This window comes from Geotrypetes seraphini, chromosome 6 (assembly GCF_902459505.1).
Source record: "Geotrypetes seraphini chromosome 6, aGeoSer1.1, whole genome shotgun sequence".
In the NCBI taxonomy this organism is placed as follows: domain Eukaryota; kingdom Metazoa; phylum Chordata; class Amphibia; order Gymnophiona; family Dermophiidae; genus Geotrypetes; species Geotrypetes seraphini.
In genome coordinates this window covers 220,138,364-220,156,649 of record NC_047089.1, presented here as the reverse complement: position 1 = coordinate 220,156,649, position 18,286 = coordinate 220,138,364, and the positions used below count along the sequence as shown (strand labels likewise).

General features: G+C 45.8%; 1 protein-coding gene across 1 annotated transcript in view; it reads right to left on the bottom strand.

Annotated features, from left to right (window-relative positions):
• The window catches only part of BMP1 (bone morphogenetic protein 1), a 207,406-nt gene that overhangs the window by 34,406 nt on the left and 154,714 nt on the right, over nt 1-18,286 (bottom strand). Inside the window, exons 13-15 of the mRNA XM_033949201.1 lie at nt 17,034-17,159; nt 15,552-15,712; nt 14,729-14,909 (exon numbers count right to left, since the gene is read on the bottom strand). Of these exons, the coding sequence (XP_033805092.1) occupies nt 14,729-14,909; nt 15,552-15,712; nt 17,034-17,159 (468 nt within the window). The remainder of the gene's footprint in view (nt 1-14,728; nt 14,910-15,551; nt 15,713-17,033; nt 17,160-18,286) is intronic.

Genomic DNA, 18,286 nt, shown 5'->3' with positions numbered 1-18,286 from the left:
TAAAAACAAAACAAAACTTCAGAAGCTGCTTTTGGATTTCAATGAACTACTGTTAAATGACATCATTTATGTTTTGTCCGCCATCAGCTACATCCTTTCATCACGTGCCCAGCTGCTCAAGCGTCTTACTATTACTGCAACAGCTTCATCCACTTAGGCCCAAATTCTGTAACCGGCGCCTAATGTTAGGCACCTATTTTGGAGGCGCCCAACTAGATAGGCGCCTATCTAAACTGAAAAACAAGCTCAATTAAGCTTTTTAATCAGCACTAATTGAAACATGGGCACCTATCAAGAAGGAAAAATTATGTTCTTACCTGTTAATTTTCTTTCCCTTAGACGCAGCAGATGAATCCAGAGACTAATGGGGATAGCTCACATCTACCAGCAGGCGGAGATAGAGAAACTGATTAACAGGTGGTCCCATTGGCTGGCACTCCTCCTGTCTCATCAGTATAGCTCCTTGCCCAAGCACACGTAACCAGCAATAGGCATAGCATGTAAAAAACTTCTTTCCCATAACAAATCTCAAAATGCAATAATACAGAAAACAACCTGCCATAATAACAAACTGCGAAAGTTGCAAAAGAAAAAACCAAGAGACAATATCCAGAAAGGGTGGGGCTCTGGATTCATCTGCTGTGTCTAAGGGAAAGAAAATTAACAGGTAAGAACATAATTTTTCCTTCCCTAGCAACAGCAGCAGATGAATCCAGAGACCAATGGGATGTAGCAAAGCAATCCTCAATCTGGGTGGGAAGCAAACGCCGTCTCCGCAACAACCGAAGCACAAAACGCCCCTACCGCATGCGCCCCCACATCCAAGCAGAAATGGGGAGAGAAAGCATGCTCGGAAGACCAATTAGCCGCGAGACAAATCTCCTCCAAGGAAAAAAAAACACCTCTGGGCCGAGCCCAAGAAGTAGCCATCGCTCCAGCGGAATGGTCATGAAGTTCTTTCGCCAACCGCTTCCCTGCCAGCAAGCAAGCATAAAGAATGTCCTCCTGGACCCATTGAGCGATGGAGGCTTCGGACGCCACCAAACGTTTGAGGCGTCCCTTGAAGAATGCAAAAAGGAGATATAAACAACTAAAAGTCGTAAGAAACCGAGCTCACAGAGAACGCTACGTACATATCAAAAAATGCAGTGAATAAAAGCACTGCTCCCAATTTCCCCTCCCAGGAAGAAGGAAGGAAAAGCGAGCATGACATAAAAGAAAGGATGACACCCCCTAGAAAGAAATAATGGTACCATCTGAACTGATACCCCATATTTCGGAAATCAGAAATAGGAATCCCCGTTGAACAAGGCCTGCAACATAGAAAACTGCAGAGCTGAAGCCATGGCCACAAGAAACCCCATGTTCAACGGCACAGCCCTTTAGAGTCCCAAAAGACAAGGATGAAATGAAGCCTTCGGTATACTGAGAAGAAGTACGTGAAGATTGTACTCCAAACCGGGCTTTCTAAGAGGCGCATGAATATACCGCACTCTGTTTAGGACCTGAACTACATGAAGCTGAGAAGTAAGCGAAGAGCAATATACCTAACCCATGTAACAAGCTAAGAATGGCACTAGAAGCTGAAGGGAATTGAACGCTAAGCCCTCGGCAATACACCTGTGCCAAAAAGGAACTCTGGAGTGGTTCAAACGTTAAGAAGCACCCAAGAAAGGAAAAACCTCCAAAAGGAAGCAGAAGCCACAGGAGAAGACGTCCGTAGCACCTGGATAAGAGAAGAAACAACCTGCTTCGCATAATCCTTACACATCAGCCAAGATTTTTCAAAAAACTAGGTCGTAATACTAAAGTAGTACAAATATCCATGTTGAACGGACCCTAGGCGAGCAAAGCCGGAGATACCAGGAAACTTCTTAGTCCGGCTGTTGAAAAACTCATCAAATCCGCAAAGTAAGGATGGCGCCGCCAATCCAGAGATTCTACAAATACTGTGCCCGGAAAGCGAGCTCGAGGTGGCAAATCCAAGCCATCGGAAAACACTGAAAAAGAGAAGGCAGAAGCGAGAAAGGAGCCATGCAGCTACCCCCTCTAACTCCCACTCCCTGGGCCCGCCGAAGAAGCTAGGAAGCTTAGAATTGAGAGACGAGGCCATGAGGTCTAGGTCAAGCAGATCTCACTTCCATAAAAAGAGCTAGAACGCTTGAGCCACAAATCTCAATATCCAGGATGCAGAAGATTACACTATTACTAACATGCACACTTTCCAGAGCGTACACAGCGCTGTACACTGTAACATACAAGAAATGGGCCATGCTCAGATTCCGCGGAGAGAAAGTCTATCCAAACTCTTATCTTGATCCATAAAAGGATCTGCCAACAGAAGACGAAGATGAGAGTCCACCCATTGAAGTAGAACAACTTCACCTGCCAATGAGTACAACACTTACTGCCCAAGCAGTAGAGAAATACCCCCATCCTAATACTGACCAAAAGGACCCTCAGCGGCAATCCGGAAGAATGATCTGAAGCTCCAGAAAGGTAGCCTGACCCTGCTCAAGAGCAGAAGAATGAACAAGTACTGAGTCGCCTCTGAAGACCAGACTCCAGGAGCTGAGGATGGAAGCCACGGAGCCCCCCAACCCGACAGCCCGGGATGGTCGGTGATCATGAGATAGTCCAGCAAAGACCGAGGCATGCCTTGAAAAGAGAAATCGCGCGGAGTCACCAAATCATACAGAGTGATGCAGGAGGAGCATACCAAATAATTGGTGCTCTGAGATACCGGGAACCACCGGAACAAAAGCGACTGCTGTAGCGTAAGAAGGGGAAAGCAAGCCGAAGTCCCCAGTGGAGTCAGCAATATGGATCCCAGAAACTGTACAGAATCCCATACTCTTGGTCATGGTAAGCGAAGAAGAATACCAATCTGAGACCGAGACCCCACGCCCAAGTCTCCGGAAAGAAACACATGTCTCTCCTATATGAATAAAAACATCACCCCGATATACCTATAAATAGTACAGGAGAAAAGAGTGCTGTGCAAATTCAAAGATGCACGTGTAAAGAACTGAGGAAAAGATATCACCCTTTTCATGTCAGTCAAATGGCCCGACTGGAAGTCGTCCGAATCAAGCAGGCAGTCAAGAAGAAATTAGATGAATTGCCTGGTAGCGCCAAAACGGTACCACCGCCCACATCACCTAAAACGTTCATGAAGCCTTGGGTAGGCAAAATGGCATGTGCCAAAACCGAAAGCGCCGCTCCAAGAGAGGCAGGCAAACCAAGTGCCAATTCGGAGTCCATAGAGAAAATGTAAATATACTCCCAGGTTGTCTGCAGAAATGTGTAACCCCGAGAAACTAATTCAGCAGAATGGGATCCAGCCTGCCCAATGCCCCCTATCTCGGGCACCATGCGGTAAGTGGAACAACGTCCCTTAGTTCCCGAAGAACTACAAGAACCGTCTTGAGGACCAGTAACACTAAAAAGGGAAACACAAAACATAGAGACTCCAAGAACGAACTGGAAAACCTGAGGAGAATGCAAAGATGCAAGCATCCTGAAAAATCTTCACAGCCCTCTGACCTGACATTATAGTGTCTTCTCCCTCATGAGAAAGCCTGAAGAGTCATTGGAAGAAGTCAAGATCCCCTCAGAATGAAGTGCAGAAGGTCAGGGAATGGCAGAATAAGACTGTAGGATCTGCAAGAAGATTCTCCTAGGAAAAATCAAGGTTCACAATGTAAAGAGGAATATACTGGAACCATGAAAACAGTACTAACCCCATGCAACATGAGCGAAATACGTATGTCCTTTAAAGTGAATACGTACTAGACTCAATCAAGATGCTGCATCTACTGCCCCGTGGAAAACAACAGCATCCTTACAGGTATCAGACAAAGCTCACATCGTTAATGAGAGCTTCAGGGATGAGGCTAACAGCCACATAGTGCGTGAACCTCCATGGGTTTGATAGAATAGGTAACTGGCTCCTGGTTAAAAGGAGCTGTACAGCCTTTTCTGTCTGGTTGGGGGGCCCGTCTAGCATGTGCCATGAGAAAATGGTGACAGGAGAAACCAGCGTGATAAGCATGGAAATCTGAAGTCCAGGCCCCCTCAGAAATAGAGAAAGAGAGTCCTGGCCGCAGGAATATGCGCAGTGTCATTATGCCCATAGAGACAGCCCGAACTTGGAAACTGCTTGTACTACCTTTAGGCATAAATATCCTGTGCCACTACTAGACACATGCAGCTCAGCACAGAGGCCCAAACAAGGACAGTTACCAATAGACAAAGGCTCAATCTGCAGGGACCCCAAGAGAGACAATGAGATACCTGTGTGAAATACAGGGCACTATCTTACTGCTGATCTCACTGTGCAGTGAGTTGCCGTATGTCGCCCCAGTCTGGAGACAAACCGAGACTGGGTGACCTAGCACAGGTCAGAGTCTCTCTGGTAAACCCCTTGAGTGCTAACCCCAGAGTCCGATTAAACAAGCAGCTTCCTTCAAGGAAGTACAGCAGGAACACAGACATAGACATATAAAGCTGCCCAAGCTTGTCCCAAAGCTGGTGAAACACATACAACTTGTCTGAACCGGAAAGAAGAGAAGCCCTGGCATACCCTGACCAAAGTCTGCTGGAAACAAACTACCAGAACGCTGCAGCTCTTCCGCCATCGCCGGAGACCCATGCGCACGCCTGATTCTCGCTGACACGTGGCCGCTGCATCAACGCTCCTAGAAACATAGTCGGATTCGAGCCCCGCAAAATTTACCCTGCCGCGGCTTGCATAGAAAGAAAATCAGACTCGGGGAATAACCAGAAGAATGGCCCACAGCACTGGAAAAAACATATCCCATCTCATGCGCGCTGCTATAAACCGGCACCTGCACAATCAGCTGCACATGGCCGTGACAAACACTGATGAAAGAGAGCCTCAGAATAAACAGGACTACTGCTGCACTGAAACCCAACAAAGAGAACAAGTACGAGCATGAAATCGCATCGCTACTGCTGCGCTGTAACCAACAAGGAAACAAAGCGCGTGCATGCAAAGGGCGGGAAGTCCCGGCTCCCTCCATGGATTTCTAGTCATAAAACTTAGCCTCAATAAAATATTCATACCTTAAATGTATGATGACCGAACCCACAGTACTAAGACTCCCAAACAGAACCTGAAGTTCAAACAACTGTAAAAGCCAGACATACTCACAGCTTGTTGTTAGGGCCGGTTGAAGCCAGTTTGCAGCAAAAGCATGGCAGAATGTAACAACTGTGGTCTCTTTTTTTTTTTTTTTTTTTTACAGAGAAGGGAAAGAAGAAAAAATTTGAGACCCAGTCAGACCCTCTAGCAATGGAGGGAGGGTGAGGCAGGGACAAGGGGGGCCCAAGTGTAACCTCTAAAGCCGGCACCGTTGAGCCGGACACCCCTGTCTCACTGAAGAGAAAAATCTCAACAGGAGAAATAGCACTGCCAGCTCACTGAAGAGAAACCTCAACAGGAGAAACAGAATGGCAGTCTCACTGAAGAGAAACCTCAACAGGAGAAATAGCACTGCCAGCTCACTGAAGAGAAACCTCAACAGGAGAAACAGAATGGCAGTCTCACTGAAGAGAAACCTCAACAGGAGAAAATAAAGTTCCAGCCACAGCCAGAATTCAGGAGCTAGTTGAATAGCGACCTTTTCCTGCTGGGAGATAGAGATTGCTGATGAGACAGGAGGAGTGCCAGCCAATAGGACCACCTGTTAATCAGTTTCTCTATCTCCGCCTGCTGGTAGATGTGAGCTATCCCCATTGGTCTCTGGATTCATCTGCTGCTGTTGCTAGGGAAAGAGCGATTCTGTAACAAGGCGCCTCTAAAAATTTAGGCAGCCTTCAAAAAAATAGGCGCTATGTATGTTAGGCATGGGCGTGGCTTAGTGTTAGGCGCCATGTTACAAGATTGTTGCTCTTAAGTGGGCCTAACTTTTAGTTGTGCCTAGAGCTGGCCTGTTTATTGGGTGCCTCCAAAATAGGTGCCGCTCAGCATGATTCACTAAACAGCGCCCAGTTTTACTTGAATCGCGCTGAATGGTGCTTAATTTGGCGCCTAAATTTTGGGCGCTTCTTATAGAATTTTCCCCTAATTTTCCTGTTCATCCACTACATAGTTTAGGTTCTCTTCTGCACCCATGTCTGAAAGACAATCCAATTACCTTCCCAGGTGATGTAAAAACATAGGCAACGGACCCCTTTGGGAAGATTGTACCAAAATCAGATAGAAAGGGAAAGCTTTATTTGTGATAAATAGACAGTTGTACAGAATCTTTTTATACTTCAATAAAAAGATCTAAATATGAAATCATAAGTGTTAAAGGCTTGTGCAAATGAGGATAGAGTCCACAGGGACTGGGGCAGAGTTCGTGGGGACAGGGTAGGGATGGAGATGGAGCTGGTAGGGACGGAGAAAACCATTATCCCCATGCCATTCTCTACTTGGAAGTACTGCAGTAGAGTATCTTAAATATGAAATGGTCTGGACCAATCTAACTTAGGATAAATGAAGTTCCCTCCAAATTTTGGATAATAGGAACATTTCTGCATAATGGAATCACATTGTTTTGGGGTAGTACGAGTGTTTGGATGAAAAGTTAGGATATTCATTGCTCTACTGTATTTACCAAAACACCCTCTCACCACCACTAAGAGATTCTCAGGAGAAATGTAACACCTACCAACCACTACTCAAAGAGTCGCAGCAGAAACGCAGTACCCTTTAACCACCACTTAAAGAACCCCCCCCCCCTCCGGAGAAATGCAGTATACACCAATCACCACTTACAGAACCACAGGAGAAATGCAGCAGACTCCAATCTCCAGTCAGATAGCCCTGGGAGACATATAGCACCTTCCAACCACCGTAAAGAGCTCCAGGGAGAATGCAGCATGCTCCAACCACCACTTAAAGAGCTCCATGAGAAATGCAGGAGCCTCTAACCACCAAAGAGCCTTTGGAGCATACAGACCCCCTCCAACTACCACTCATAGACCTGCAGCAGAAATGTAGCACTCTTCAGTCACCACTCAAGAGCCCCGGCAGACATGCATCACCCTCCAACCACCACTCAAAAGAGCCCCAAGAGAAATGCAGCAGACTCCAATCTCCAGTCAGATAGCCCTGGGAGACATATAGCACCTTCCAACCACCGTAAAGAGCTCCAGGGAGAATGCAGCATGCTCCAACCACCACTTAAAGAGCTCCATGAGAAATGCAGGAGCCTCTAACCACCAAAGAGCCTTTGGAGCATACAGACCCCCTCCAACTACCACTCATAGACCTGCAGCAGAAATGTAGCACTCTTCAGTCACCACTCAAGAGCCCCGGCAGACATGCATCACCCTCCAACCACCACTCAAAAGAGCCCCAAGAGAAATGCAGCAGACTCCAATCTCCAGTCAGATAGCCCTGGGAGACATATAGCACCTTCCAACCACCGTAAAGAGCTCCAGGGAGAATGCAGCATGCTCCAACCACCACTTAAAGAGCTCCATGAGAAATGCAGGAGCCTCTAACCACCAAAGAGCCTTTGGAGCATACAGACCCCCTCCAACTACCACTCATAGACCTGCAGCAGAAATGTAGCACTCTTCAGTCACCACTCAAGAGCCCCGGCAGACATGCATCACCCTCCAACCACCACTCAAAAGAGCCCCAAGAGAAATGCAGCAGACTCCAATCTCCAGTCAGATAGCCCTGGGAGACATATAGCACCTTCCAACCACCGTAAAGAGCTCCAGGGAGAATGCAGCATGCTCCAACCACCACTTAAAGAGCTCCATGAGAAATGCAGGAGCCTCTAACCACCAAAGAGCCTTTGGAGCATACAGACCCCCTCCAACTACCACTCATAGACCTGCAGCAGAAATGTAGCACTCTTCAGTCACCACTCAAGAGCCCCGGCAGACATGCATCACCCTCCAACCACCACTCAAAAGAGCCCCAAGAGAAATGCAGCAGACTCCAATCTCCAGTCAGATAGCCCTGGGAGACATATAGCACCTTCCAACCACCGTAAAGAGCTCCAGGGAGAATGCAGCATGCTCCAACCACCACTCAAAGAGCTCCATGAGAAATGCAGGAGCCTCTAACCACCAAAGAGCCTTTGGAGCATACAGACCCCCTCCAACTACCACTCATAGACCTGCAGCAGAAATGTAGCACTCTTCAGTCACCACTCAAGAGCCCCGGCAGACATGCATCACCCTCCAACCACCACTCAAAAGAGCCCCAAGAGAAATGCAGCAGACTCCAATCTCCAGTCAGATAGCCCTGGGAGACATATAGCACCTTCCAACCACCGTAAAGAGCTCCAGGGAGAATGCAGCATGCTCCAACCACCACTTAAAGAGCTCCATGAGAAATGCAGGAGCCTCTAACCACCAAAGAGCCTTTGGATCATACAGACCCCCTCCAACTACCACTCATAGACCTGCAGCAGAAATGTAGCACTCTTCAGTCACCACTCAAGAGCCCCGGCAGACATGCATCACCCTCCAACCACCACTCAAAAGAGCCCCAAGAGAAATGCAGCAGACTCCAATCTCCAGTCAGATAGCCCTGGGAGACATATAGCACCTTCCAACCACCGTAAAGAGCTCCATGAGAAATGCAGGAGCCTCTAACCACCAAAGAGCCTTTGGAGCATACAGACCCCCTCCAACTACCACTCATAGACCTGCAGCAGAAATGTCACCACTCAAGAGCCCCGGCAGACATGCATCACCCTCCAACCACCACTCAAAAGAGCCCCAAGAGAAATGCAGCAGACTCCAATCTCCAGTCAGATAGCCCTGGGAGACATATAGCACCTTCCAACCACCGTAAAGAGCTCCATGAGAAATGCAGGAGCCTCTAACCACCAAAGAGCCTTTGGAGCATACAGACCCCCTCCAACTACCACTCATAGACCTGCAGCAGAAATGTCACCACTCAAGAGCCCCGGCAGACATGCATCACCCTCCAACCACCACTCAAAAGAGCCCCAAGAGAAATGCAGCACCCTCCAACCACCCACTCATACAACCACAGTAGAAATGTAGCACCCTCCATACACTATTCAGCCCAATGCAGATCCCTGCAATCACCACTAACAAATGCCCAGAAAAAATGCAACACCCATCATCCAGCAATCATTGAGTCCTAGAAGAAAGGTAGCACCCTTCAACCAGCACTTACAGAGCCTCAGGACAAATATAGCACTCTCCTAGCATCACTCGGAGAGGCCCAAAAGAAATGCATCACCCTCCATCACCCTCAGCAGTCAAATATCTGTAGGAGAAATGCAGCCCTCAGCAATCATATCACAACGAAAAGTAGAAACTTGGGGGGAAGGAAGGCATGAAGGGACAGTAAAGGAGAACAGCTATCAGTGCTGTATATACACTACCATGTGAAAGACCTGGGTTTGATTTCTGGGTCATATATTCTGCTCTCATGATTAGCCAGTGCTAGGGATTCTGAGGAGTTAGTCCCTGGAAAGTCTGAGTCATTCCACAAAGCTGCCTCCTACAGTCTGGATTTAGGGTTTGTTACTGCAGGGTTCTGCTAGAAGCCATGGTCCATGACCCCCAGCTGTGACTAAGCTGAGTGAACTGAGATGGAATATTTTAAACTAGAGGGAACCATCCCTGGGTAGTGGTGAATGAAGGCTCAAGTTGTTAGATCCTGACGCTAGTCTAATTGAGCTTGAAGCAACAAAAACTCTCCACACACTCTGATGGCAGGAAAGGGTCATTAGTTTCACCTTATCTGCCCAGCTTCACTTCTGGTGGAATGCCATAGTCCCTAGCTCTTTGGTCTTCACTCCCAGTCCTCAAGGGCTGCCAAGGGTTCAGTGATTCAAGATATCCCTAATGAATATAAATGAAGAGATTTGCTTGCAAACCTCCTTCATGCATATTCATTGTGGGTATCCTGACTGCCTTAAGAACTGACAGTAAAGACTAAGACCCAGTGACTGTGGTGCCCCCTTGTGCCCTCTTGCCCCCCCCCACTACTTCTGCGACAACCCCCCTTTCTTCCATGCCCCCACACCATACTAGCAGCCTCCCTTCCCATCCCTGTACCTCTCTAAATCTTCGCCAGTGAGAGCTTCTCTGGGCTGCTGCTCACGCTGATGTTTGCTTTCCCTCTGATGTCACTTCCTGGCCCCGTGATCTGGAAGTGATTTCTGAGGGAGCCAAACCGGCACAAGCAGCAGGCTAGAGTAGATGTTTGTGCTGGTGAAGATTTTAAAGAGGTACAGAGGGCAGGGAAGGAAGGACACAAGCATGGTGTTGGGAAGGGGTGGGTGGGCGGAGAGCTGCCAGCGCTCCACCAATATGGTGCCCGGGGTGTCCGCTTCTCCCCCTTAGCTGATCTTTGTCTTCCCCTCACTTCTTTGCAACTAAGGATCCTCTGTGCTTATCCTAAGTTTTCTGCAATTTCATTACCCTTTTTATCTCCGTCACCTCCACCTGGCCACCCTTTCTCTAAAGCAGAGGTTCTCAACCCAGTCCTTGGGATACACCAAGCCAGAATATGCATGAGGTAGGTCTGTATACAGTGGAGGCAATGCATGCACATTTATCTCTTGCATATTCATTGGTTGTTTTGTTGGTTTGTTGTTGTTTTTTTTAATAATTCTTTATTGATTTTCATACTTCAAAAGTGCAATACATGAATATATAACACATAAAACATCAATTTAAGCACATCCACTTACAATTATATATATAACCACTCTTTTTCTCCCCCCCCCCCACACTCAATGATTATACAATAAAACATACCAACATTTATTTGCCCAGTAACCTGGAATAGAGCAGGCTTTAAACTAAGAAGAAGGGGAAAGCCGACAGTCGACCTGACGTTGACGGTTCGAACGAGAGTATCCAAAGAAGATACTGAGCGGGAAAAATGCTGGGAAGAAACAAAAGACGAACAACAGGAGTCTAAAGAAAAAGGGAAACTGGAGAACAAAAAGAAGAGCAAACATCAGGAGCTAGAAGAACAGGTGAAAATGAGGAAACAGGTTGTGGAAGAAAGAAACAGAATTCAGGGGCTGGCAGCTCATGAGGGGGACGGCAAGAGGAGCAAAACACAAGGAAAAACAGCAAGAAAAAGAAAAAAAACAAAACTTAGATTGCTTGTACGCAAATGCAAGGAGCCTAAAGCCCAAAATGGGGGAACTGGAAGTCATAGCCAAAAAAGAGGGCCTAGACATTATTGGAATCACGGAAACATGGTGGAATGAGGAAAACAAATGGGACATAGCACTGCCAGGGTACAAACTCTATAGAAGAGGCAGGACTCACAAGAAGGGAGGAGGAATAGCACTATATATAAAGGACACCATTCAATCGACCAGAGTGGATATGGCAACAAAGGCGGAAGGATTGGAATCATTATGGGTTAAATTACCAGGAAGAAATGGATTTGACATAAAATTGGGACTGTACTATCGTCCACCCGGACAAACAGAAGCAAACGACAAAGAACTGGAAGCAGAATTGAGGCGGGAATGCAAAAATGGAAACGTGATGGTAATAGGGGACTTTAACTACTCCGGGATAGACTGGAGTATTGGAAACTCCAACTGCGTGAGGGAAACAGAATTCCTAGAGGCTGTGAGGGACTGCTTCATGGAACAGCTCATCAAGGAACCAACAAGAGGGAATGCCACTCTCGATCTAATCCTCAACGGGCTAGGGGGACCTGCAAAGGAAGTGGAAGTAGTAGGACCACTAGGAAACAGCGATCACAACATGATCCAGTACAAATTAGAAGTAGGAACATCAAAAGTGAAGAGAACTACAGTGACAGCGCTCAACTTCAAGAAAGGGAACTACGATGCTATGAGAGCAATGGTGAGAAAGAAACTCAGAAACAGCTCGAGAAAAACAGAGACTGTGGAGAAAGCCTGGTCCCTATTTAAGGAAACGGTGCAAGAAGCACAAAATCTGTACATCCCCAGGTTTAGAAAAGGGTGCAAAAAAAAAAAAATTTTTCAAACAAAAGAAGTGAAGAAAGCGATAGGAGAAAAGAAAAAATCGTTCCGAAAATGGAAAAAGGACCAAACCGGGGAAAACTGAAAGGAACACAGGAAACACCAAAAAGAATGTCAACGAGTGGTTAGGAAAGCAAAAAGAGAATACGAGGAGAGACTGGCCGGGGAAGCAAGAAATTTCAAATCGTTCTTCAGGTACGTTAAAGGGAAGCAACCGGCGAGGGAGGAAGTAGGACCGTTGGATGATGGAGACAGAAAGGGAGTGGTAAAGGAGGAAAAAGAGGTAGCTGATAGGCTAAACAAGTTCTTCTCACCAGTCTTCACAAGCAAGGACACATCCAATGTACCAGAACCCGAAGAGATCTTAAATGGAGGCCAAGAAGAAAAACTGTTGACAATAGAGGTAAGCTATAAGGATGTCCTCCAACAGATAGATTGAAAAGCGACAAATCGCCGGGCCTGGATGGTATTAAAAGAACTAAGAAATGAAATAGCAGAAATACTCCAACGAGTTTGCAACCTAGCCTTGAAAACTGGGGAGATCCCGGAGGACTGGAAAATAGCAAATGTTACACCTATCTTTAAAAAGGGATCGAGAGGTGACCCGTGGAACTACAGGCCGGTAAGCTTGACTTCAGTTCCGGGCAAGATGGTAGAAGCACTGATAAAAGACAGCATCTGTGAGCACATAGAAAAGAATGGACTAATGAAAGCGAGCCAACATGGCTTCTGCAAAGGAAGATCATGCCAAACGAACTTACTGCACTTCTTTGAAGGGATAAACAGCCAAATGTACAAAGGGGAACCCATAGACATCATTTATCTCGACTTCCAAAAAGCCTTTGACAAGGTACCCCATAAGTGGCTACTTAGGAAGCTGTGGAACCCCGGGATGGAAGGGGACGTATACAGATGGGTTAAACATTGGTTGGCAGGCAGAAAGCAAAGGGTTGGAGTGAAGGGCCACTACTCGGACTGGAGGAGGGTCACGAGCGGTGTTCCGCAGGGGTCAGTACTCGGACTGCTGCTGTTCAATGTATTTATTAATGACCTAGAAACAGGGACGAAGTGTGAAATTATAAAATTTGCGGATGACACTAAACTCTGTAGCAGGGTTAGAACCGTGGAGGAATGTGAAGACCTACAAAGGGACCTGAACAAACTGGAGGAGTGGGCGAATAAATGGCAGATGAACTTCAATGTAGAGAAATTCAAGGTCATGCATATAGGGAAAAAGAACCCGATGTTCAGCTACAAAATGGGGGGATTAGTACTAGGGGAAAGCAACCTTGAAAAAGACTTGGGTGTACTGGTGGATACAACAATGAAGCCAACGGCACAATGCGCAGCAGCCTCGAAGAAAGCAAACAGAATGTTGGGTATTATTAAGAAGGGTATTACAACCAGAACGAAGGAAGTCATCATGCCGCTGTATCGTGCGATGGTGCGCCCGCATCTGGAGTACTGTGTCCAATATTGGTCACTGTACCTTAAGAAGGTCATGGCGATACTTGAGAGGGTTCAGAGAAGAGCGACAAGAATGATAAAAGGTATGGAAAACCTTTCATACGCAGACAGGTTAGAAAGGCTGGGGCTCTTCTCCCTGGAGAAGTGGAGACTCAGAGGAGACATGATAGAGGCTTACAAGATCATGAAGGGCATAGAGAAGGTGGAGAGGGACAGATTCTTCAGCCTATTGGGAACCACAAGAACAGGTTTAGAACCAATGCTAGGAAATTCTTTTTCACTCAGAGGGTGGTGGGCACCTGGAATGCGCTTCCGGAGGTTGTGATAGGACAGAGTACACTATGGGGTTTCAAAGACGGATTGGATAAATTCCTGAAGGATACGGGGAATGAGGGATACAGATAGAGGTAGAGATATGAATAGAAGGATAAAGGGGACTGAAGGGTTTAGGCAAATGATCAACTTACAGGTCATGGACCTGATAGGCCGCTGCGGGAGCGGACTGCTGGGTGTGATGGACCTCTGGTCTGACCCAGCGGAGGCAACTTCTTATGTTCTTATCCTCTTTATATTAATAATATCTTCCCACCCTTCTTCCCACCCCAAGTGCAACTACTCTAGGGTCCAATTAGGACAGAAATATCCCCCTCCCACCCTATTTTGGATGTGTAATTGTGTATGTAAGTAAACAAAACCTGACTTATAATCAGAGACCTGCTATAGAGAAGTAACATACGATGCCAACAGACCCCAAGCCAATTTAAAAAAAATACTGTGCCCCAGACTTTTTGCATTCATTTTCTCATATCCATATTCTCATATCATATTCATTGTTGATATCCTGAAAATCTGATTGCCTTTGTGTGTCCTAAGGACTGGATTGAGAGCCCATGCTTTAAAGGAATCTTTGCTAATGTTATTCCTGAATCCACTCCATTGGAACTCTTGGATACTCTGATCTCTTGTGCTGAAATTTCCTTTCCATTGAAAGGCATTATTTATACCATTGGGGCATCTTATTTTTCTATTGTATTATATAGCCCCATGGAAAAGCCTAGCACTATCTAACCACCACTCGATGCATAAATGGGTGACAATAACCTCTCATCTGGGAAACCTGAGATCATGTGCTATAGTGTTGGCTCTTAAGGAAATAGAGGTGAAGAGCAGTTAGATTTGGTTCCTGGGCAGCGAGCGTAGCATGGAGCAGATCAGGAATCAGTAGGAAAGAGAAGCAGGATGAAGAAGCCGAAAGCTGTTTACTGTACCTGAGAAGAAATGCGCTTTGAAGCCCTTCTTAGAGACTGTGTTGTCCGACTTGAACTCTATCCTCATGTTGTTGTACTGCGACGTGATCACCTCAGGTTTCTCAGCCCCACAGAACTTGCCGTGTAACTTGGAGTCGGCAGTCAGACCACTACGGACCTCCACATAGTCATACTTACACACCTGGGGGAGAAGGTGCATTGTCAATGGGGAGAGGGGATAGGACGGACTGGATGGCACTACACCCAGTAAGGATTTCATGTGATAGATAGAAGTTAAACAATAAATCCAAAAGATTTGAGAGGTCAGGAATGGCTTGGAACGCAGTTCCACCACTTATTTTCAGACTCCAATACGGCAGAGGCATTTTCCTCTATTCCCTCCCTTCTAAGGAGCCTGCAAGGAAGAGGAGGGGAAGTGGTGAGCCTGGAGCAGAACAAAGAACAGTCACTAGTTCCTAATCCAGTCCCTCTTCTCCTGGCCCACCTAAGCCTCTCCTGGCTCCATAGTTCCACTTTCTTTTTATCTACAAATTAAGCCCTGGTCAGGAGAGATCTTCCTACCCCTCAGACCAGAAGCTGATAGCCCTGCATTCGGAGGCACATTTCCTCTCACAAACCTCTGGCACACAAAAAAGGGCATTAAGACATCCTTCCCAGGAAGAGCAGAATTAACAGAACTAGATTTCTTACAATGAATTCTGCAATCCGTTCTGACTCAAGTTCTCCAGAGAGACAAAGATGAATTATTCCAACTAAGGAGAAGATGGGACTATTAGTGAGTCAGGTTATGAGAGAGAGAGAGAGAAGGTTTTGGGTTACTCACATCATTCCCCTCCGTCTCAAACTGATCAAACTGCAAAGAGATTCGGTACTGTGTGGGGGCAACCAACTGCCAGATACAGTTCTTATTTGGAGGATACTCCTTTGGCCAGCCAGGGCTGGTGATGGATCCATTGAGTTTGGTAAGAAACCCTCCGCAAGCAGCTGTAGGAGAGAAGTAAGAGGCAGAAATGTGACCAGACCAGAGCTCCCTATCTTTAGGTACAACGAATGGAAGATTTCCCTTTTGTCAAAGTGTGTCAATCTCCCCAACATTTAGAAAACTAACAAGCAACTAACGAGTTCTCATAGCAGCCAATCAGTTAGCGGCTTTGCACGGGCAGGAGCAAAGGAAGGTCACTCCTGCTGCGGTTCACCGCTGGACAACCAGGGATACTAAAGGTATGTGGGGGAGGCGGGAGGGAGGTAAAAATTTTTTAGAATCCTCTGGGACAGGAGGTGGGAGAGATTCCTCCTGTCCCGGCCACTGCTGGACCACCAGGTCTCATGGCAGGCCTGATGGAGGCCTACAAGGCATCAGGAGGGAAGGGGACAGGGGACAGAATGTGTCAAATTGGGAGGGGGGTTGGGTGCAGAGACTGGCAGGGCAGGGGAGTGAGTGAGTGAGGAGGCTGACAGATCCTGGCAGAGAAGCGAGGGAGGGAGAACAGGGTGCAGAGCCTGGCAGGGCAGGGCAAGGCAAGGCACTGCACTTGAATATTAACCCCCCGCTCAACCTTTTTTCCTTCTTTTTGGGGGGACAAAGGTTACCTCGGTTAATATTCGAGTATATATGGTATATTTTTTACTGACTTTTGAAGACCAAAACCCCCTTCCGTAAGAGCAGTATACTGTACTAACCTAAGGACGGAGGTTTTGGCTTCCGAAAGCTAATTGAAAAATGGATTAGTCTAATAATATGGTATTTTCTTATTTTCCTTTTTTTGTTTCACAGGTATTTCTACAGTATTTATTAATTTATAAAGTGGTGATTGATATTTTTCAGTTTTTTCAAATTTACATCTTTTCTTTATATTTTGCATAGTATTAGGGAACATATCATTGCTTCTGTTTCTGTGGTTTTGCATTGTATGCAGGGTCTGGCTTCTTGGCGGTTCAGTTTAACTTCTGTCTACATATTTCTATTTTTATTTTGTGATTGGTTGTTCAATACTGAGCGAGGGTGTATCTGTGTTCTGTATATATGAAAAATACATGGTTTTCTGTTAGTATTGACTGTGAAGGATTGATCTGCATCAATCTGGCTTATTTAGTTTTTAAACACTGCATTGAGCACTAGATGCTGCCTTTTCCTAGGTGCACCCTTGTTATGTGACTTGAGGATTATTACTAAAAGTAATATTTTTATATATTGGAGGGGGGTGTTAAAAAATGATTGGTCTTGGGGTATCAAATATATTAGGTATGCCACTGCCAATCCATGCCATCAAAGCAGGGAATGCATAGGTACGCTAGTAGCACTCACCTTCACACCGGCGTTTGTCAGATGCCAGTTCATAGCCTGGATCACAGGCACATTTGTAACTACCAAGGGTGTTGACACAGCGTTGCTCACAGCCACCATTGTTGGGTCTTGAACATTCGTCCACTTCTAGAAAGGAAAATAGAAGGCAGGGAGAGGCTCAGTGGCTGAGGCAAGGGTGGGTATACGTTCTTAAAGCCACTTATGAGGGTCCTCAGTGACTAGGGCTAGGCTTAAAGATCCTTAGGGTCCTTAATAACTTAAGAGCTCTCAGCAATGAACTAGGGCTACACTTCTTTAAGTGCCTTCATAATTCTGGGCTCTCAATGACCACCAGGGAATAAGACTTAGTGTGATGACTTTTGATGTGTATTTTATGTAGGACAAGGCAGTTACAGCAAATCCATGCTTGTAAGTAAGAGTTTTGTGTGTGGGTTTTTTTTTATTTTTTTACTATGTATGTATTTTTGGAACTTGTTTTGTATAAAGCAGGATATAAATAAAAACCATAAACCATAAGTGCTATTTTATAGTTGGCACCAAATTTTTGGGCACTATATATAGAACTTCGGGGTTTGTGTGCAAAACTCACATAGTGTGTATTTGCAAGGGGGTGTATTCTGTACTTGGGTGGGTTCAATGTCCACAAGAAAAAGGAGCAGATCCAAATCCAACATAGGCTGCATCAAAGGTTCATAGCTTTGAAATCCCTGAAGCAGTCCATGTACAGGCAAAATGTGGTCTACATTGAGTACTGTTAAATAAAGAACTTTTTTTCTTATATATATATTGGGCTTGGATCTGCTCCTTTCTGCATCTACACAGGACAGGTTCTACATTTGCACATGCAACTTATAAAATACATTTATACCTGCCATAGACTAGTAAAATGTTGACTTATGCTCTATTCTATAATGGCATCTTAGCACCCAGTATTCTGCAGCTTTTTGGCGCTAATCTTTTGGCACAGTATACTCAATTGCCCCTTATCCTTGATTTTATAAAGTTGGGTGTCCAACTTTACACAGCACACAAAGTTATGTGAGCAATTTATGGAACAAGGTCAGTTGCATGATTATTTTAATTATTTAATTAGATGCTAATTGACTTTAATAATCAATAATTGTTAATTATTGGTTTTAATTGGTGTTAATTGGTTCTAACTGTCAGGTAGATGCATATTCTATAAAATGGACGCATAATATCAACATGTTCAATAGCGAGGGATAGACAAGTTCTACAGGATACTAGAGGAC